Here is a 23479-nt window from a genome sequence, read left to right as displayed (position 1 = left end):
TGGCCCAATTAAGACGCTTGGAATTAATTTTCATATTAATCCAGTCCGGGACAATGATGAAAGGAAAGGATCAGCATAGGACGACACACACACACACACACACACACACACACACACACACACACACACACACACATGTGCCCTCGCTCTGCATTATGGTGAGGTCTCCTTGGTGCTCATGACATCATAATAAGTGGTGGAGAAGCTAGAGGTCAAGCATGATTGACTCTAATGGAGTGTATTAGGGAAGTTTATTAATCGATTTGATGTAGAGGATGTGAGCTGAGTGGAATGTCATTATACTCTCCTCCAAACTGACGCCGGCCGAGCGAGGTGTCCGCCTAATTGATTTTCACATCAGTGAGAGAGAGGCCGAGAGAGAGAGGTGTCACAGTTAGATTAGTTTAGTTATTTGCCAATCGTTTTTATATAAGCAATGATTGTGTATTTCTCCAGAGTTTCTCTCTCTCTCTCTCTCTCTCTCTCTCTCTCTCTCTCTCTCTCTCTCTCTCTCTCTCTCTCTCTCTGTCTCTCTCTGACTGAGACTGAGCCACTGACCAAACCCCGAATGTTGTTGTAATGCTCATGGCCCTGGTTCTAAAGCTCGGTTTGGCTGCTGAAGTTATTGTTTTTTCACATGGATTGGTGTCTTTACTTGAAATATTGTAAAGAGGAGTAGTGTGAAGATACAGTGTTATGAATCCATTTGTTACACTCTGTCGTCCTGGAGCAGAATCCCCCACTTGCAACTGTATACAGCATCCACTAAAATATAGCTCTGTTAGCCTGCTGCTTCCTTAAAAAGCCTGGTTTCTATTCACAGCTCCGTCAAACTCTATTAAAGGGCCTATCTTCCCATTGTTGCAATGCCAGAAGACACCTCTGTGACAAACACTGTGCAGCCGATGGCGGTCCGGCAAAATTAGACTTGACTTGACTGGTCTTGGTTTTATTTTCTCTCTCTCTCTCTCTCTCTCTCTCTCTCTCCTCTCTCTCCCCGCTCTCTCCTCTCTCTCTCTCCCCTCTCTCTCTCTCTCTCTCTCTCTCTCCTCTCTCTCCCCGCTCTCTCCTCTCTCTCTCTCCCCTCTCTCTCTCTCTCTCATTTTCAGTTTAACCACCCAGGGTGTTTGGAGATTTTTATTTTTTTCCTCTTTTCTGTTGCTTACTTTCTCTCCCTCTCTCTCTCTCTCTCATGCTCTTGCACATTTTCTCTCTCTTTTCCCCTCAGAAATCAGCCGTTTCCTGAACTGTTAAATTGCGCTCCAGTCGCTCTGAAGGGAAATTAATTACTTTCTCTCTCCGCCTTCCCCTTTCGCTGACAAGCCAAGAGTGTAGAAGCCACCACAGGGAGAATACACTCCCTTCTCTGAGTCCTCTGTATGTGTGTGTGTGTGTGTGTGTGTGTGTGCATGTATATATTTGTACAAACAAAGGTACGTATATGGTATAAGGAACCTTAATTTTATTTTAGAATATATATATATATATATAGACACACACACGCCTTTAAAGGTTCTGGAAAGGTTTGTTAAGGAACCAAAGTGATGTTCTAAGGCTGTTTTACAGCAGACGGTCTCGTCATTGATTATTGTATTATTTCTAATGCAGCAGGCCAGAATGAGGTCAGCCCTGTGCTTCTGAGTCTCAGGTGTGCTGCCATTTCAAATCTGTTTGCTCATCTAATCGACTTCTACACCACCTCTTTACCACTGTCTTTTTTCCACCCCTCTTTCCTTGGCTTCTTATTCCACTAGTGAGTAGTCTGCCTGTGATCTCGTGCTCAGGAAACCTTCTGAACGTTTAATACCTATTCATCCTTCAGAAAACAATGTAATTAATCTAATGCATTGATGCTAATCATTTTCTGGGTCACAAATCCACTCCAACAGATCCCAGAGTGTTTAAATGGTGCTCCACCACCGCAAAGAAAGTATTTCCTCTGCTCCACAGTCCAGTGCTGGGTGACTGTTTTGATCATTGTGGAATTAGACATACATCTGTGTGCTCTGAAGCCTCCCATTCGATAGCAAGTGCTTTTCCAGCTCCACTTTAGAGAAGGTATGATTTGGTGGTGGATCATTCCCAGTGCTGCAGTGACAGTGATGTGGTGGTGGTGTGGTGGTGGTGTGTTAGTGTGTGTTGTGCTGGTATGAGTGGATCAGACACAGCAGAAAATATCGCAAACGCTACCAAAATATGTCATGGCTAAACATTTTAATGCATTCAGTTGGTCTTAGTGCATTTCTGATATAAAATAAACTGCTAACTTGAAAGAACCTGAACCAACAAACTGTAAATAACAACAAATAGCATTTAAAATTGAAATGGAACTGAGGAGAATGTGATAGATTCTTTCTCTAAACAAATATGAAAGTAACCGGCAGTGATGTGACAGATATTGGCAAAACTGAAAAAAGTGGAGGAGGGCTTGGATTGACAGTTTGGACAAGGCAGGACAAACATTGGGGCGGTGTGAAAAGACCAGTACAGCAGGAGCTTGCTTTTGCTTCGCTGGCCAAGTGTAATTGATATATAGCTGCAAACATGCCAGCGAAACAAATCCCAGGGATAACACTGCAACCCAGACACGTACCTCTGCTGTCCCCGAGATACTTTTTAAGAAAAGTTTTTGGAGCAATATTTTCGTTTCTTGTCTCAAGTGAACTTGATAGAAATGTCTGTAGGACAGTGTGTGTTTTTAGGTCTGAGATACTCATGGAACTGGCTTACAACCCATGCACTCACTCACCCTTAGACACACTCGCTCATTCTCATACTCATCAACTCATGAATTTACATAATCACTCACTCATAGACTCTCTCTTTCCACTCTTCCGTAGACTAACTCACTTGTTTACACTCTCATGTCCGTAATGGCTCCCTATTCCCTACATTACTCACTACATAATGCACTATTATAGGGAAATGAATTCAGGAGGATAGTGAAGGATATCGGACACTACCTCATGTGGGTTTTTATCAAATAACGCAATGGATTATGGGTATCCAATATCCTCTAGGGTATATGGATGGTATACTAGAGTGTGCAGTGCATTGTGGGATTGTTTGAGTGCACTGGATAAAAAGGTAAATGGACACTACTTCAAAATGGCGGACAAATAGTGCACTATATAGTAAATATTGCACAGTTTCAGTCCCAGCGATACCTACTCACTCTGTAACTCTCTCTCACTCATAGCCTCACTCGCTCACTCATTCATTCATTCACATTCTCACTCATCGATTCGCTCACCAACTCAATCATAGACTCATTCTTCCTCACCCACTCATAGACTCAAAAATCGCTCATTTGCTCACGTAATGACTCACTTACTCACTCAATCACCGACTTACTCACTCACTAACTCTCTCACTCTTTTTTAGCAAAAGCTACATCAAGTTTTGTTGTAGGGGAAGTTGAGTCTGTGCCCCTGTAAAATTGATCTGTGTATACTTGTTGTTTTACTAGAAGTTCACTTACTTTAACTCAGTTTTCTTTTATTTTTAGTTTATCATACTTCCAACAGATTTTCCCAAACATCGCTTTTGTTTACTTGTGTTTATTTCCGCTCTTGCTGCATGAGTGCCTCTCAAAAGCCTCGCAATTGCATTGAATGAGCTCTCAGAACCCCAGGACTATCAAACTCATCGTTTTCTCTTCACTCCTGAGCATCGTTCCTACTTTAACCCATGTCTCTGTCTCTCCAACCATTACTGATCTGACCATCAAGTGCCATTGGCGTTCCATCCCACACTCTTCAGCTTCCCTCCATCTTCATTTCTTATCTTAGTATTGACAAATTTGAAAGGAAGGGACCGTTTAACTGGCCTGCAAAGCAACCAATCACAAACCATTTATCCTCTGTGTCCCATAAGGCTGAGGAGAACAGATACTTCAGATAAAATTGACTAACTTTTAAAGACAGGATGATGTGAACTCTCCAAACCTCCTTTCTTCAACAAACCTAATAGTTGTCAACTGATAGCATTGACTAGCCAAGTTCAAGTGCTTTGGTTCTTTCATCACACACTCTGCACCTTCCCTCCTTTGTTTCTTCACTTGGAATGACAAGGACCACCCACTTTCAGAGGAAGGGGCTGCTTGATTGACATGTAAAGCAACCATGACTTTTATGTCAGGTGTTTGTTAGTGAATCAAAACGGAACTGACAAAATCTCCACAGCTGTGTCAGATTAGATATCAGATATCAGGAGATATCAGATGTTCTGGGGATGAGTGCATAGGCTCAGAGACTTAAGCTGTCAACCACATATTATTCAAATTATTATGTCAATTATCTCAATACCACCACATGAGAAATATATTCAGTGTCGTTCAAAATCAAATTAGCAGTCAGTGGTCAGTTATCAGCTCATTTGCTGTGTGAATTTCATATGCATCTCATTAACATCAGTGTTTCTGTATTATTTTAATTATTTGCTGCAGTTAAGATATAAACTCATGCTGCGTCCGAAATAAGGTTGCAAAGGGGTGGAAAATTTTTGATACATTTCAATTAAATTACCGGTAACTTTCTATGGGAACTTTAGTTTTGGGAACTTTGGAAATATTCCAACATGTAAACTTTCCATTGAAATTTTGGGATTTATGGGAATTTATTGGAATTAATAGAAAACATTGGATAATTTAAAGGAACTATATCATACACTATCATAAATGTACTGTTTTTTTTTTTTGTTTGTTTTTTTGTCAACAGCAGACATGAAGGCATAGCAATACAAATAATAACCATGACACCTTTGATGTCATAGTTGAGTTTTGTTTAACTTTCTGTTAAATAAAATGGCAAAGTGTAAAAACACAAAAGCTAATGGCCTTCAAAATGTTAAATACATAATTAATAAGTCTAAATTTTTGGTTACAGGAACCTGTTGAGACAAATAAAATATAGGTAGCTAGCCTATGCTAGCCTTGATAAGCTAACCTCTTGCTAGCCATGGTAAACTAGTCTCTTAAATGAAATTGCTTATTGAGCTTTTCTGATTTCTGAAGATAGCAAGCAACTGTGAGATTACACCTTGATTTAATAGTTGCTTAAATGTTTTAGTGCTATTACTGTCAATAACAATATGAACCTCGTCAAAACTTACCTGACTTAGGTAGTGCTTTGGTCCAAATGTTTGCTTTCAGGAAGTGAGTGTCAGGTTTCTAGAAGTTATCTGGACATATGCTGTACATGTGATGGAAGAATGAACAGTGCAGGGGGTGTGGTCTCAATAGCCCTTCAGTGTGTAATCTGCCTGGGATTGAGGAGCAGCTTTGCTATTCAGCTGTTTTGGTATCATATCTAATTATTTTAGCCAAGATTATGCTTATATATATATATTTTTTTTCCAACTATATGGAAGTTTTTCACCTTTAGCTTTGAATATTCCCATTTTATTCCCAGTAATTCCCATTAATGCCCGTAGTAAATTTTGCAGCCCTAGTCCAAAATAGCTCCCTATAGTACGCACTACACAGTGCAATATTATAAGGACTTGGCCTCAACACTTACCCTCGGGAATGCCATCTTATGACCTGTTCCTTTTCTGTATGAACCAAAGTGAGTTAGATGAGCCAATTCAGAGGCAGAACTTGCCCAGAATGCAACTTTTGAAGCATAAACTTGAATAAAACATCTGAACAAGGTTTAAAATGTCAGAAAACATCTATTACATTGTTGCAAAATACATGTTTTACATATTTTTACACTATAATTGGGTAATATACATGATGCGCACTTGATGTTGAGCTCTTATTACTTTGAAATGTTTGCCTTTTCATCTCTATGACAGCGTAGAGTGCAAAAGCACCAAAAAAGGTTGATCCAGCGGGGTTCATGTTTAGGTTTGTTCTGATCGAAAAACTCCCTGCTCATGGCCTCCTCCTCCTCTTGTACTCTGAGTGCCCACATATTTGTTGTAGATGCTACACACTTCCATAAAAAAGTGGGTGAGAGTGGATGAAAATCAGATTTGAAACAGCACAAGAGGAAACACAACCTCATGCAGGTTTTTACAAACAGTGCTGTGGAATATGGGTATCCGCTCTCCGCTAGTGTACATGGGTTGTACACTAATTATTGTGGTGCACTGTGGAACACTGAGTGCATTGAATATATTTAAGGGCACTACTACAAAATGGCGGATCCTCAATATAGTGTGCTGTATAGTGAATAGGGCACAGTTTCGGACACAGAGTGATTCTTAGCACCAATGATATTTCTGTCATGGCCACCTGTGGTTTGTAATTTATTAAAAATATATTTTAAAAAATGTCACTCATGAATCAGTATTGAAGGCAAGATTTTGATATCATCTTTTGTATCTACACATTCTGACCAGTACCAGTAGCCCTGGTAGTGGCAATTTTGCTTTAGACACATCTTTTTAGAGGTGTTACACTCTCAGATACGGGAACAGGAAGGCCTTTCTGGAGGGTTCAATGGGGTGGATTACTTAAAAATAAACACATAGTTTTAATATAAAAATAATTTTATAACAGAAAATGAGTTATAGATTCTCTCTCTCTCTCTCTCTCTCTCTCTCAGTGTGAGATGAAGGACATTGAGAATGAGGAGAAGCGCTACTCTCTTTTCCTGGAATTGTTGGAGTCCAGCAGAAAATGGGAGGAGTTTCAGCATCTCATGCTCCTCCTGCAGGCGTGGCCACCTGTGACTGACAAGAGCAGGTATGTGAATACCCTAATAACTGTATACTCCCACATAATGCTCACATTCATTTTATATATCGGGAATGGTTAACAAACTGTGTCCCATGCAAATGTTATTGAATATTTTATCTTGTATGTTTATTTATTTATATTATTTATATTACAACAAACAAACAAATATTAAACAAATATATTTGCCATATATCTGAATAATAGTATGACTATCGAATAAACAATAATAGAGTTACAATATTCAATAGCAAAATTCAAAGCTATATATATATATACACTTAAGAAGCATTTAAGATAATAAAAGTCATACCTGCAGTAGACCATATTGATGTAGACTACCATTGTGGGTTTTTGTTCTTCTGGAAATTGTCCTTTTCTTAGGACCGTAGGAGTGGGTAGTTAAAAAAGCTCACACACTCATGTCTAGTGGAAAATAATTTAGCAGTGATACATATATAAATATAGATACACACACACTGATTCAAAGCTAAATGTTTTTGTCCAGAGTTCTCATAGAAAAGCTACAGTTGTGTGATTGCTGGACTGATGAGCTAAATTGTTTTGTAAGATGTTTGAATGAGTTTTTTTTAGATTAAAGAGGAAGGCAGGCAGAATGCAGATGATCAGGAAAGTGCACACTAGCTAAATCAGAAAGAGAGAGAGAGAGAGTGAGAGAGAGAGAGAAATCAGAAGCTTGCTGATTAGGCATTGTGCTCTGAGGACACTGCAGGGATTTAGTCAGTTGCATTGCTTTGTGCAGCATGTTATGGCCGATAGTGTGGCACAGGGTTGGAGGGTGCTATTATTATTTATATATATATATACTTTTTTTAAATACATTGTATGGCTTCATGAGGCTGGCGTCATAAGTGTGCTCTAGTGTGCAAGCAAAAGCTTATTCTCTTTTCATTTTTCTTTCTGTCTTTATAAGCACTATTTACACTTCAGTCTGTCTTTCGTATTGTGTTAATATTTCATAATGAATAGACCAATAGACAGTGCTCAGAATTACCTGAAATTAATTGAATATAACTATTATTTTTTTCTTCAGTAATCAGCCAGTTCTTATGAAGTCATCACAGGTGCCATCTGGGTTTGGTGAAGTTTTTAATCAGAAACAGACTCTTTGCCAAGTTACCGATGCACAAGGTACAAAATACCAGAAATTTAGAAACACGGCACATGAATTTCAAGTCACCATTCCCAATGCCACCTCTCAGCAAGGGTCTAGAGAAGTATAACCCTCCAGACACTTGGCTGGAGAGCAGTGGAACTGTGTTCTCTGGAGTGAAAGAGCTCTATCAAATGCAGATGGGATGAGCTGATATGGAAGCATATTGCAACCAAGCATGAAAAAAAAGTGTAAAAAAATAAAATCTTCAGCATGTCATTATTGCAAGATCCTAATTCGTAATTAAAAAAGTATGTTGGTATTATGGGCGGCACGGTGGCGCAGCAGGTAGTGTTGCAGTCACACAGCTCCAGGGGCCTGGAGGTTGTGGGTTAGATTCCCGCTCCGGGTGACTGTCTGTGAGGAGTTGGGGTGTTCTCCCCGTGTCTTCGTGGGTTTCCTCCGGGTGCTCCGGTTTCCTCCCACAGTCCAAAAACACACGTTGGTAGGTGGATTGGCGACTCAAAAGTGTCCGTAGGTGTGAGTGAATGTGTGTGTCTGTGTCGCCCTGTGAAGGACTGGCGCCCCCTCCAGGGTGTATTCCCACCTTGTGCCCAATGATTCCAGGTAGGCTCTGGACCCACCATTACCCTGAATTGGATAAGCGGTTACAGATAATGAATGAATGAATGTTGGTATTATGAGATATCAAGTCATAAAATTACATATTATGCTGTAATTATGAGAAAGTATGTAGTGATTATGAGATAGTACATTGTAAAACAGACATTGGCTATTATTCTGGGCATTATAAGCAAAAATGATCTTTCCCAGAGCTGTTTTAAAATGACTAGTATTCATAAATAAAAGCACAAATCAATAATGTGTTATATGAGTAAATGAATATTTCCACTGAGTGAATATTGGAATAGTGTGGGTCTTAACTTCACTCTAAAGCAGGGTTGGTCAGCTTGACATTCCAGCACATGGCTCAGTGGCGCTTGTGTCCGGACAGTACTGGTATTACAGATGGAATGGGGACATCACAGCAGAGATATTATGTTGCTTTTATGTCATAATGTCTCATAATAATAAAGACAAATATTGTAAATATGAGTAATCATGTTGTATTTATGAACAGTAATTATGACATATGTTGTTTTTACCAAAAATGTGTAGCCTTTACAACACAGTATCATGTAATAATGAGGCCGTCTTATAATTATGAGATGTTTATCTTATAATTATGAGATAAGATCTTGTAATAAGAATCATACGTGGCAGGTATGAGCATCTGTATGTTGGAGCAGTGCTTGTGATACAGAACTAATCATTCAGCATTAGATCCTGGTACTGGTCACTAATGTTACATTTATTGTATCATGTTCTAACATCTTGTGTCGTGTCAGAGGAGTAGATGTTGTTGCTACAACAACAGGAGGACAACCTGTCTATTAATATACTTCGTTTGTGAATAAATGTTGGATGAGTAGGTGTCTGTAAACGTTTGGAGATGTTAGTGTATGCAGTGATTTCTCTGTGGTTCAAGGGTGCTGTTATGGTCCTTAAGTTACTGCTTTATTTGAAGGCTGTATTCCAGGAAAGATGTTATTGGCACCGCAGCTTAACAGCTGCATCTGTTGTAAAGATTCAGACTAATGTGTTCAGTCAAGGAGCACACTGTGTTGTGTTAGAAGTCAAAGGATGTGCTAGAGAAGGCCTTCAGGCGTGATAACAAAGCCATAAGAGAAACGGTATGTAGACAACAGAGAAGGCAAAGGCACAAACTTTGCAGGCAGACATGAGGCATTAGTATGTGCCTCAGCTTTGCTTGATAAAGTGAACAGCTTCTCCTCCACTTCGGCGCCTGCTAACTGCCAGATCTCCAGGTGTGAACGGGATGAAGTCGTGCCGAAGTATACACGGATCACTTGGCGGAGAGGAGAATCCAGGAAGTGACTGGATTAATGGTTTTGATCATACACGCCATTGCTTATCTCCCACACACACTTCTGCTCCGGCTCATTTTTTTTTGGCAGTTAAAGGCACGCGATGATGATTCCACCACAAATTAAATGGTGCTTTCATATTCATTATAGGGACTACTTTTGGTGGAGTGATTAATTTCATTGCCGAGATTGGGAGTGGGTGCTTTGGGTGGGATGTTTGTGAACCATGCCTACTTTTATTTACATATTTCTGACAAACTCAGAAACATACTCAGTGTCGCCAAATTTAACGTCTTCTCATGCAGAATTTCTCCTAAAATAAAGAGTATTCATAGGGAATGTACCCCCGCTTTTTCTGCAGTTACAGCCTGCATTTTTCTGGACAAGTTTTTTGCCAGATTTTGGAACATTTCTATGGGATTTCATGGCGTTCAGTCTCAAGGGCGTTGGAGAGGTCGGCTACTGGGATGATAAATTCTGGATCTCAAGCCAAACACAGGAAAGGAAGCATTTAAACGTATATTATTAAAAAAAATATTTTGGTAACATTTTACTGTAGTTCATTGATCATAACACTGTAGGACTTTAACCTACTGATATATCCATTCCAAAAGGCTTAATAATCATTCATTCATTCATTCATTATCTGTAAGCGCTTATCCAGTTCAGGGTCACGGTGGGTCCAGAGCCTACCTGGAATCATTGGGCACAAGGCGGGATACACTCTGGAGGGGGCGCCAGTCCTTCACAGTGCAACAGACACACACACACTCACATTCTCTCACACCTACGGGCACTTTTGTGTCGCCAGTCCACCAACCAATGTGTGTTTTTGGACCGTGGGAGGAAACCAGAGCACCCGGTGGAAACCCACACAGACACAGGGAGAACACACCACACTCCTCACAGACAGTCACCCGGAGGAAACCCACGCAGACACAGGGAGAACACACCACACTCCTCACAGACAGTCACCTGGAGGAAACCCACGCAGACACAGGGAGAACACACCACACTCCTCACAGACAGTCACCCGGAGGAAACCCACGCAGACACAGGGAGAACACACCACACTCCTCACAGACAGTCACCCGGAGGAAACCCACGCAGACACAGGGAGAACACACCACACTCCTCACAGACAGTCACCCGGAGGAAACCCACGCAGACACAGGGAGAACACACCACACTCCTCACAGACAGTCACTCAGAGTGGGAATCGAAACCACAACCTCCAGGACCCTGGAGCTGTGTGACTGCGACACCTACCTGCTGTGCCACCGTGCTGCCCAATAATAATAATAATAATGATAATAATGATGATGATGATGATGAAAAGCCATACATTCATCTATGGTTCCCCTTAGATGGACAGTGAGGTCATTCCGTAGACTAGTGGTGGCAGAACAAGACGCTTATTGCAACAAGCATCAGTGCTCATTTTTTAGGAAGAAGCTGATTAAAGCAGCCTCTGAATTAGCTTTTAAAGTAATAATAATAGTAAGAAAAAATAATATGTTAAGTTGATATACAGTTTTTCTCATACCCATGGTTGCATTTCATTTGAGGCAGAGCGGGGAAAAACAAAGACAGTTTTAATCAGAAGACCAAAGGAATTATTATAAAGCTATCATGCAATACTATTTTAGCTATCATTAAAGGCTACATAATAGCCTTAAAAGCGACGTTATCATTTTAATCAAAATAACACAGTGTCTCAGTCCAGTAAGTTAGGCAGTTTCACTCTCTGCTCATGGCAGAGAAACGGGATCTGGAATTTTTTTAAAAACTAACAGCCCACCAAATTTGAAAAGCATAAGCCAAGGTGAGGATATTGTTCTACTCCTGCTCCGTAGGTGGGTAATGCTGACTTATAACTGACTAAATAACTCTACAAATGAGTTTCTGTGTTAATTCAAACTGTGATTAAAAACTGAGTTCAACTGTTCTTTTTTTCCCCTCAAACATAAATTTTCACCTTAAAAGAAACACGCAGAGCTTCTAAATGTAAACAAACCAGAGAGTGTTGCATTTCCCCACAATCGTAGACATTGCCTTTAAGAACATTGACTTGCAGTAAGATGTTACTGATGCTTGTACACTGAGAGCAGAACAAATATCAACATCACCACCTTATGGATATTGTCGATGAGAAAATAGGATTAAATAGAATGGCTTTTTTTTCCCCATTTATTTTTATTTTATTTTATTTTATTTTATTTATTTTTGTATTGACCCACTGTGTGTTTATATCTCCCTTCAGCTTGCACTGCTTTAACAGTCTCGGGGAAAAAGCAGTTCAGAGACAAACTCCCTCAGTCTCAGCTCTTTTGCAGTAGATGGATGAGGCAGTTAGTGCTATTCTGGCTAAAGTTCAGCTCTTAGCCTCGTGTAACTGTTTGCAGTGAGAGTGTCACTGAATGTACACCCCATCCCTCGTGTTTATTTGAGCTTTGCTGATGCACCTCAGGCCAGAGACAAGTTAAATCATACATCTAAGAAGTGTCCCCTTTTTTTCTCAAATGTATACCCTTGCCCCAGAAGAAAGCCGTTTTTCTCTAAAATTACAGCTTTTCAGGAGATGAGTTAAGACTGTGGTGTTTCTGACACTTTTATATCCTCTTTATTCTAACCATACAGGGAAAGTGCTTTGACAACAGTGCACTGAGCACAGTAGGAGAGAGCGGAGAACTGTTATCCAAACAGATTTTGGATCCTAGATCAGAATTAATTCCTCAAATGGCCAGTTAATTAGCTTCCAGCACTTTGTTCAGTTCACATGCCAAAATGGAATCAGATAACCCTTGAAGAACAGGCCTCTGGAGGAGCTTTTGGGTTGAGAGCCAAGCTCGAGAGCTCAGAAGGGCTTCAGAACCTGCAGCTCCGGTCATTGGTGGGTTTCCAGTCATGTCTAAGGAGGATCAAACTCACACCTCCCCACTTCCCTCATAATGTAGTATATACAAGACCGTCGGTGACGCTTGTAGGAGGATGGAGATGGGATCAGAGCACTGCACTGATCTCAGTTCTGAGTGGATGCAGGTAGTTTTATTGTTTTTCTGTGAGTGGTCAGATTGACAAAGATTGATTTATATTCGTTAAGTGAGATGGGCTGCAGCTGTATGGCGGCAAAATGGCTCTGCGGTGGAGGAGATTGTTCCGAAAATGGGAGTGATTTCAGGAGTTTGGAGGTGGTTTGGTTACAACATCAGAGTTACAACAAACCAGAGTAATATAGAAGATAAGAAATAAGCTCATAACAAAAGAGTGTAGTTCAACAGCCAGTGTGAGCTGTAACCAAAGCAGACTACACTGACTCAGCACGGCGTCAACGTGCTGAAACAAATTAACGATTGAAACAAATTAATATTTATACTAAAATAATATTCTAACATTTATTTTCTTGCAGTAGCCTGTTCTTAAAATTAATAATAATATTTTGCAATGTTTTTTTATTATTATTATCACCAAGAACATTATTGCAAAAATACCCTGACATTTTATGATATTCTTTTAGAGCCCACTTCTAATGGAACAGAATAAATGTGGAATGTCCACAATGTGGAAATCATCTTGGGTCACTCATGGCATTAAAATTACTGACAACATATAAACACCTACAACAAGAAATAAAATAAAATAATGTAAAAATAAAACCAAAAAAAACCCTTGTTAAAATAATGTTTATCTTTTTTTTTTGTTTGAAAGTAAGTCTGTACATTAGAGAACTTAGAGAGGCATTAATCCTGGATAATTATGTTTGATTACAGCTCGTCCTAAAGGTAACGTGTGGAATACACTCTCTTCATATTAAAGGAACATTTTGTCAAACTCACTTTGTCAAACCTTAAAATTACAGCTTTAAAAACATTGTGATGTTCCACTGACCTGTAAAAAGGAGATCAGAGTCTCTGTTGTTGCTACCCTGGGCTCAGCACTGCAGAAACTGCACTATGTAACACACACACCACACCCTCCCACCACTCCCCTCCCCCTTGATTTTTTGGACAGTGATATAAAGGTGAGTTACACTCTGCAACTGTAGGGGGAGCCCAAGAGCAGAAATAGCGCATTTTACCTAGTGGTCCAATAAGGGAAAGGTACACAGCAGGAGGTTTAATATCAGAGGGGTTAAAAGAGTGGGTTGAGAACCACTGACATTGTCTATGGCTTAATCCCAAATTGACCCCTAGCCCTGTAAGAAGTGGATTAACAAGGACAATCAGCCATTTTGATTGGACGAGTCCCCAAACGATCCCCTAATCAGTTCCCTACATGGGGATCTTGGGGTCGATTATGGCTTTATCCTGTGTTGTTATTCAGGGCAGTCTGAGTAGGTCATTTCAAACAATGGCAGAGTCGAGTGGGATCAGGCCGGGATGAATAGAGCTCAGCGGATATGGGTGGGAACAGAATTGAATATTTTCAGGAGTGTGTTGGAGCAGGAGGGACTAAATCCCTCCTCCACGCGCCTCCTGCTGATATGCTGGATGTCCAAATGTTTTCAGACAGACTTTGGAGTTTGTGAACTCAGCTGATTTATAGTGTATTCATTGGTGGCACAGATAATTTCCGTGCGGGAGCTTGGAGTTAAGCGGGGTGCTTTGGAGTAACTTTAAATTTAAACTTTAAAAGTAAGTTTAAATTCACCCAGTATCAAGAATGACTGGCGTTCCTCAGAGAGATTGAGATCTGTCCAATACATTTGGAATGCACTAGTTTGGATTTAAACTTTTCAACATCAGTTACCGCCTCGCTAATGTTCTCAATGTCCTCGTGGCTAAACGCAATCAAATCTTTACTGCAGTATTCACACTTCTCAAAGCAGTAGAAACGGTTTATTACAGTAAAAAGGGGGCGAATCACCTGTTAATAACCTTGATACCAGAAAAAACATAAAATAATTTTGCAGGTGTCCCAAATATCCAGTGCTTGTAGTGCAGTCAGAAAAAGCACATTTTCACAGGCTTTACACTTGTTGTGTTTACGCTTCTCAAATAACCTCTGGCGTAAGGAGTTTTCATGGAGAGATAAGTGGCTTAACCTAACTCTGCTGAAGTTGGGGGTGTTCCAGGTCATAAGTACTCCTCTCTGTTCCCTCAGTGCTTCCCTAAAATTGGTGTGACACACTTCTGAGTGGTGTGTCTGGGGGAATATTAAAAATTATTGGGACTGAAATCAATGCACTGTGTCAAAGAGAGAGGAGTGTATACTCTGTTTGTATACTCTTCCTAATTAGCTCTCTCTCTCTCTCTCTCTCTCTCTCTCTCTCTCTCCATATAGACTGGTGTCTGAGCAGAACCCCTGGGTGTGTGTGACCTCAGCTCTGCTCACACACTGCTCTGGTGGGTCGTCAGGGGTCCACATTGGAGATGAAGTGCTAGCCATGTGCCGCTCACTCTACACTACCAAACACAAACTCAGCCCACAGGTAGGTGTGTGTGTGTATGTGTGTGTGTGTGTGGTGCAGTAGGAGGATGGATTAACTCAGTGCTGCTGTAATGAAAAGCTCTGGTGTGCACCACTAGAGCAGAGTTGTGTGAGATGCATATTTTACTCTCCTCTGGCTCTTTTCCCCTTTTCACTGATCTTCACATAGTTAAAAGAACCCTTAGCTTTATCACACCATTAGAAAACTGCTGTCTGTCTGTCTCTCTCTCTCTCAGTGCATTGGACACATCTCCTCTCTGCTGTTAAATGGTGGGCTGAAGCTGGCTGCTCTGAAGCTGATGGCAGAGAGCAAAGACGAGCAGCTGCTCAAACTGACCCTGGATCAGGTCAAGGGCATTGGTGAAGTAAGTCATAGTTTGCATCTCTTTTATACCACTGACCACAGACCACTTTAATTATTCAGAACACAAGAAATCTATCTAAAACATCAGGTGCAACAACAAATATGAATACATTGCAGCATACAAAACACACACACACACACACACATACAGGGGTTGGACAATGAAACTGAAACACCTGTCATTTTAGTGTGGGAGGTTTCATGGCTAAATTGGAGCAGCCTGGTGGCCAATCTTCATTAATTACACATTGCATCAGTAAGACCATGAGCATCCAATGGTTCAAACATTGTATCCTGAAGGCGGTGCCGTGTATCAGGACGACAATGCACCAATACACACAGCAAGACTGGTGAAAGATTGGTTTGATGAAAGTGAAGTTGAACATCTCCCATGGCCTGCACAGTCACCAGATCTAAATATTATTGAGCCACTTTGGGGTGTTTTGGAGGAGCGAGTCAGGAAACGTTTTCCTCCACCAGCATCACGTAGAGACCTGGCCACTATCCTGCAAGAAGAATGGCTTAAAATCCCTCTGACCACTATGCAGGACTTGTATATGTCATTCCCAAGACGAATTGATGCTGTATTGGCCGCAAAAGGAGGCCCTACACCATACTAATAAATTACTGTGGTCTAAAACCAGGTGTTTCACTTTCATTGTCCAACCCCTGTATGTACATATAATCATTTTGGCTAATGTTAATTAAATAAAAATAGCACCTTTGCTTACTATCATGAATTCTGTCAAGTCTTGGGATTCTCCTGGATTTTCTGTCCCTAAGAGATAAAGGGGGGGGTATTCTACCACTTTTCCCCAAGTGCCACAACACAGTTCCCTAGGGTCTTAATAAAACATCTGTGACATGGAACATTCCCATCCTGTCAAAAAAGCCCTGTTCAGAACAGCCTGGTTTAAGCACCTGTTTGTGGTAATTCAGAAGATGTTTGAGTGAGAAGATGACTGTAGCTTGTTTGTAGAGTTTTTTTTTGTTTGTTTTTATTTATCCACAGTTTGAATTACCACAGAATCTCATTTGTAACTCGAGCTGTTTAGTTGTGTAGCGCTTTCGATATGTGATTACCTTCATGCAGTTAGTGGTCTTCTGAATTTCCAGTTCCACCGTAAGTTCCACCTCTACTGTCCTACAAGATCACTGAGGTCCTCTGAGAGCGGTTTTCTGTCGGTACCCAAATTAAATTAGTTACCACTGGTGGTAGATCATTCAGTGTTATGGCACACAAGCTCTGGAATTCTTTTACTGCAAAGTAAAGACTACCTCTTCTCTCAGTACTTGTCTTCCCTTTTTCCTTTTTTTTGCTCTTTTGTAAAGAGACCTTGGGTATTAGAAAGGTGCAATGTATTAAGCAATGTATCAGTCATTATTACCCACCTAGGGAGAAGAAATAGAGCAACAACCTCATCTCTTTTCATGCTTTTCAACCTAAAGAGGGTAGGAAAATAAGAACGGATTGGATTTCCCTTGGATTCTGACTTAAGCAGCCAATAAAAAAAAGACTGGGTGGGTCTTATTTCCCAGTTTGTGGGGTGGTAGGCTCCAGATACACACACTAATGTGTAAATGCATTGAAAAAGTCATTTGTTCTTAATGTCTATTTAATACATGCCCATCCAGGTAACTACAAGGAAGAAACAAATGCCTTTTTGCCTGATAATAAAGAGGTGTACATTGGAAACAAGCCTCATTCAGAAGTGGCCTAAGGGAAATTCAATCTTAATGGCTTCTCACAGTTGGTCAGCCGTGGAAAACTTTTGTCAAATTAATTTGCCGTTAATGTGAGACCAGATGTGTCTTAATGAGGTTTAAGTCTGGACTTTGACCCGACCAAAACGGCAGATTAATGGGCCTTTTCTTGAGCTATTTCTTGTGGACAGGAGCTTTATCTTTCTGACAAATGGCATCTGGTCGGTCATCTTCTAGTTTTTCAATTGTGGGAAGAAGCTTTTCTCGATCTGAAAGGTCTGGAATCCCAAAGCCACCTAAAGAGATGGTGACCAACAGCTGAAAATCTGTGTTTCGGAAGAAAAGGCTTTGAAACCTGGGAAAAGAACAGTAGTTGGCTTTACCTGTCTCATAGAAAGCAGGTACTTGCCCTACCCCTTCTAGGTGGGTTGTGTTTTGGGTGACTAGGGCAGTCCTAGTTAACTTGAGATGACGTAAATGGAAGACATTTGGGTTAAAAGCAAAACATACAATAATAAACAATTATAGATTTTATACCAGGGCTGTTTCTAGTGAAAACATTGCAAGAAGACTATCACTGTCACGATAGCAACCGCTCTGGGTGACTATTGGTGTTTCTCCCTGTGTCCACGTGGGTTTCCTCCGGGTGCTCCGGTTTCCTCCCACGGTTGTTCCCAAAAACAAAAGTTGGTAGGTGGATTGGCGACTCAAAAGTGTCCATAGGTGTGAGTGGGTGAGTGTAGCTAGATAATGTTATGTGATTCATGGAGACCTATAGTGGGGGGAATTGGTAGTGACTTGAACATATTGATCAGCAGTTGATCTACAAAATTCATAGTTACCTTTATCTTTACTTGTTTGTTAACTTTATGTTCATTGTTAAATTTCATACAGTTTTCATTGTGGCCACATTTCTTATTGTTAGGAATAGCTGTAGTACAGAAATTAACTTCATCTCATTTTCCCATGCAAGCGCAAGTATTTAACCACAGCTCTCCTACTGTTGACACTCCTGCTGACCTGAGATCAGATAAGAGCCTCGCTTCAAATAGTAGCTCTAAATCTCACTTATCTCTCACTGACTGCAAATCAGATAAAAGTCTATCCCAGGAGTAGCCTCGCATTATTTAACCTCTCCTCTGGCCAGATAAGGCCTGCAGCCTGAATAACGATAGCCTTAATCCAAACACATGATTCTCCTCATACTGCATTTACAACACGGAGCAGGCCAAACGTGTCTGGTTCAATCTCAGACCGGAGGACTGACCCGGGATCAGATAAACCGGGCCTCAGAAGAGTTCTAATTAAAGATACTGGCCTCTTGAGCTGACTTCAGATCAGATACAGCCTTGACGTTCATTTTCAAATGAGGGTTAATCTCTTACTCTCAGGGCCACAGCAACAGAGGTTTTTTTTTTTTTTTTTCAAACCAAAGACAAAGCGGCGGCAGAGCTATAGGGAGAGAGAGGACTATCCGTATAGAGATATCAGTCAAGAGGACAAATCTACTTATAATAATGAAAACATAAAAACTTCAAATGTATTATTATTGTAAGTCATTTTTTCCCAATTTTAAAAACTTTTGTAACATTTCTTCTGTTTTAAAGAGATAAAACAAGTGAAGATAACACTTTATTGATCTCGAAGGGTACTACAGCATCTCAGTAATATACATACTGAACAAGAGCAGACGTACATTAGTCAGAATAAGGAGGACAGAGGTTAAAGAAATACTTTTAAACAAATATACTTCTCTAACCCCCAGCTTTTTTAATTCTGGATGTTAAAACACTTGTCGTAGCCATAATTTTAACCAAACTGTTTTCCATATATTCTCCTGTGGCCAAAGACCAAAAATACCCAAATACTCTTTCACAATATTCAGTATTGACCAAATATTATTTGGTTATTGGGCCATTCTCCACACACCAGCAGCTCATATCACACACTCACAAAAATAAATAAATAAATAATCCCATCCAGGATTGGTTCAGTAGTCCAAAACTCTTCCTTGGAAACATACCACCAAGTGTAAGAGATGTTTTTCTATCACATTCTACAATAATGTTGTCTATTCATAGGCAAGTTTTGCTCAGTTCACGGCTGCTCTGAGAGAACTTTTGTATTTTATTTAATTTTTCATTGTACACACAGAATAATTCGTGTTCCATGAGGGCAAACCCTAATGGGCTTGTGTCATATGTAACTTGGTATGTGCATGGATAAAGGGAAAGTTTAATGTTGTTATCTATTTATTATTAGTAATTCTGTATCATGAGGTGACCTGAAAAACAAAAGTTCAACATTGTACCAGTGCCAAGTTAGATTCCTGATTAATTTGCACACTGCAATGTGTCACTTGTTTAGATGTCTAGCTCTTAATTTACCCACTGAACAAGTCACCTTAACCGTCCTCGCAACAATTACCCACCCTGTGAAATTTGGCAGGAGACTCCACAGCTTGGACAGCTAGTAGAGGATGGCTAAGACAAATTGTACATGAATTGTACTCTCTCTGAATATACAGCTACGAAGTGGAGCTGCAAGGATGGTGCTTCTAATTTAGTGGCCTGTCACTAAGAATGGTTAAGACAAATTGTTCAAGGAAAAGGATCTCTTGTACTGTTACAACATATACAAACAAGGTTAGGGTTTCTAATAAAGTGGCCAATAATGTTTTAAATCCAAGCCCACACACACAAACACAGCACATGTATTAGGAACAAAAAATACAATGTCACTGTCATGCTGAGAGCCAGTCAGTGTTGGTTCTATGAAGGTTCTTGTATAAACAGGTAGAGGGATATGATTAGTGTTTTGTCGGTTGTTATTATGTGAAGGATAACATTGTTGGTCTCCATGTGGCACATCTGGTTCCATTCTTGACCCAGGCAGCCAAACTTCCAAATGCGTTCACATGGCTTTTTTTACCTGCTGTGTGAACTTAGCCTAAGTGTGTCTGATCAGATTGCTTGTCAATGAAAGTACAAACTATGTGGAGCAACGAAACCCACTTTTCTGATGGGCTCCAATGCATTCTGTGGAGTAACTATTTGATACACATGGTAACAGAGGTTATATAATGAATGTGGCTTAGAAAGAAAAGTTTCACAAATATTTTTCAACTACTTTTTGATTTGTTTAATACATTCACACACAGGCATCAGCTCTACTGTTTATATTTGCCTTAAGCCTTATTCGAGCTGGATTAGTTTGAGCTGGACCTCAGGAGCTCTAGTAATGTAATTTGTAAGGGGATTTGACTGGCTGATTCATAAATAAGAAAAGACAAAGTGTTTGGAATTTTCTCAAATTATCCCAGAAAGCCCGGACCGAAAGAAACACCACAGTCCGGATAGTTAAAGTCAAACACGTCCGAAACAAACAAGGCCACAAGACCAGAATAAAAATTAGAAAAGTGTTAGACCAGTCAAAGTGTCCAACATTTATTCTGATACAGATTAAGAACAGCCTTGTGGGAAGGATTCTACACTAGATATTGAAACCTGTCAATGAGGATTTGATTGTATTCAGCCACATAAACCTTAGTGAGATCACATCCTGGTGTCAGATGATTCTGGATCACAGCCATCACTCCAGCTCATTATATCAGGGAATGTAGTTCCACTGCTCGCCATTTCTTCTAGCCAACACTTAACATTTGGCATGGTGACCTTAAGCTTATGTGTGGCTTTTTTTGTTCTATGTAGATGTGTGCCCAATTGAGCATCTGTTTCCACAACGGGTGCATCTTAAAATAGATTAATTCACTCATTAGAAGAGGTCTCTACAAACTTTTGGGCATATAGAGTACTCTCAGGATATTTCTTCTAATTAGACCATCAGCAAAAAGGTTGGTGATTACAGTAGTGAAGAACTTAAAGATGGAGCTACTGTGCCAAGACAAGCTCCACTTTAAAAGGTCAGCTTGTCTTCCGGTCACCAACAGATGAGCAGCGCTACTGAACATTCACAGGTTATTATAATTTTGTGAGGTCATTTCAGATTGGACCACTAATACAGAGGGACCTCCATGTTCATTTAATTATAAAAGGTAGTTTGCTGAGGAATTATTACTGGTAATTTTTTTTCCGAATCATACTGGATGCATCACAAGCCCGTCAAAAGTAACTCAGACTGTGATTTAGCATTAATTTTCTCCATTACATACGTCTGTGTCCGATGCTAAAGCTCTCCCTGAAACTTTTACTCAGCAAATTAAGAGCTGTTAATTCAAAAATGATCAAAACTACACTGAGATTTTATAATTAAGTAAAAAGGAATGGTTTTCTCTCATCACTTTTTTTTTGCATATCACACAACACATTTATCTCCCTCCCAAACCACAAGGAAGTACTAGAATTTACACTTTATGTTTTTTTACTTTACACTTTACATTTTTTTAATTGAAAGACACTACTAATATAAATAGAATTCAGTTTAGTATTTCTTCAATTAATTCTTCATTTTGCATTTAAATATCCATTATTAAAAGCTTCAATCTTACGGAGGGATGGTGTAATTAATTGTGATTATTCTTTTTTAACCCCTCTAATATTCATACATTAATAAATGTATGTAACATGTTTTATTATTTTCTTTGAATGCTGTGTACATTTTTGTTGTCTGTCTTTTAAATGCCAAGTTCCATTAGTAGCCTTTTCAATCACAAGAACCAGTCCGGCTCATCCCTGTGCATTCCATTTCCCTAATAATTCTACAGGAGTTCTCTCTAGTTCTTATAGTTATGAAACAGCCATTATACTGACACTTAGTGGCATGGATGTATATTACATTCTGTATTAAACTTATTTTAAAAATAATTTTATAAGTATTGTTTGCTGTGATAGCCTGCCTCTGCATGGGCGAACTTTCCTGCGTACCAGTGTGTTCATCTCTGTTGCACTCCAAGCCCTTCGTTTCTGCCGCTTATTGGTAGAGTGCTTTGTGACTGGATGAATTGGGCTTTCTGTGCTGCCTGAGCACTTTAGGCTTCAGAAGAACACAAATACCTCTTTGCTGATGATTTAATAATGGCATCCACATTTAATAATAAGTGCTACTTCTGTAAAACCTTGACGTTTTGTAGCATTTTTATAAAGCCCAGCTTCAACCATACACTATGGCCACAGGCTTGTAGGCATTTGGTGCTTCTTCTTCTTAGATGGGGGACTTCTCTCCTAATCTATGGGTCCTAAAGCCACCTAAAATCCATGATGCTAAATTTCTAATGTGATACTGATATTGTCTTTATTATTATAAAAATAAAATAAGCCAATTACAGTAACTTAGACTGTAAGAAGTAAAAAAAAAGCCAGAATATGCAGTGGACTTACAGGGGTTGTACAATGAAACTGAAACGCCTGGTTTTAGACCACAATAATTTATTAGTATGGTGTCGGCCTCCTTTTGCGGCATCAATTCGTCTTGGGAATGACATATACAAGTCCTGCACAGTGGTCAGAGGGATTTTAAGCCATTCTTCTTGCAGGATAGTGGCCAGGTCACTACGTGATGCTGGTGGAGGAAAACGTTTCCTGACTCGCTCCTCCAAAACACCCCAAAGTGGCTCAATAATATTTAGATCTGGTGACTGTGCAGGCCATGGGAGATGTTCAACTTCACTTTCATGTTCATCAAACCAATCTTTCACCAGTCTTGCTGTGTGTATTGGTGCATTGTCGTCCTGATACACGGCACCGCCTTCAGGATACAATATTTGAACCATTGGATGCACATGGTCCTCCAGAATGGTTCGGTAGTCCTTGGCAGTGATGCGCCCATCTAACACAAGTATTGGGCCAAGGGAATGCCATGATACGGCAGCCCAAACCATCACTGATCCACCCCCATGCTTCACTCTGGGCATGCAACAGTCTGGGTGGTACGCTTCTTTGGGGCTTCTCCACACCTTAACTCTCCCGGATGTGGGGAAAACAGTAAAGGTGGACACATCAGAAAACAATAAATGTTTCACATTGTCCACAACCCGAGATTTGCGCTCCTTGCACCATTGAAACCGACGTTTGGCATTGGCATGAGTGACCAAAGGTTTGGCTATAGCAGCCCGACCGTGTATATTGACCCTGTGGAGTTCTGGTGGAAACAGGAGAGTCGAGGTGCACATTTAATTCTGCCGTGATTTGGGCACCCATGGTTGAATGTTTTTTGGATACAATCCGTGTCAGCACCCGAACAGCCCTTTCAGAAAGCTTCCTCTTGCGTCCACAGTT

The 23479-nt window shown here is 40.2% G+C and overlaps 1 protein-coding gene across 1 annotated transcript in view; it reads left to right on the top strand.

The window, feature by feature from the left end:
* The window catches only part of nbas (NBAS subunit of NRZ tethering complex), a 262175-nt gene that overhangs the window by 215192 nt on the left and 23504 nt on the right, over window positions 1–23479 (top strand). Inside the window, exons 49-51 of the mRNA XM_066676307.1 lie at window positions 6555–6694; window positions 15032–15179; window positions 15415–15543. Coding sequence (XP_066532404.1) covers window positions 6555–6694; window positions 15032–15179; window positions 15415–15543 — 417 coding nt within the window. The remainder of the gene's footprint in view (window positions 1–6554; window positions 6695–15031; window positions 15180–15414; window positions 15544–23479) is intronic.

This window comes from Hoplias malabaricus, chromosome 7 (assembly GCF_029633855.1).
Source record: "Hoplias malabaricus isolate fHopMal1 chromosome 7, fHopMal1.hap1, whole genome shotgun sequence".
NCBI lineage: Eukaryota > Metazoa > Chordata > Actinopteri > Characiformes > Erythrinidae > Hoplias > Hoplias malabaricus.
The sequence above is the reverse complement of the archived record's forward strand: the minus strand, read 5'-3'. Positions and strand labels throughout refer to the sequence as shown.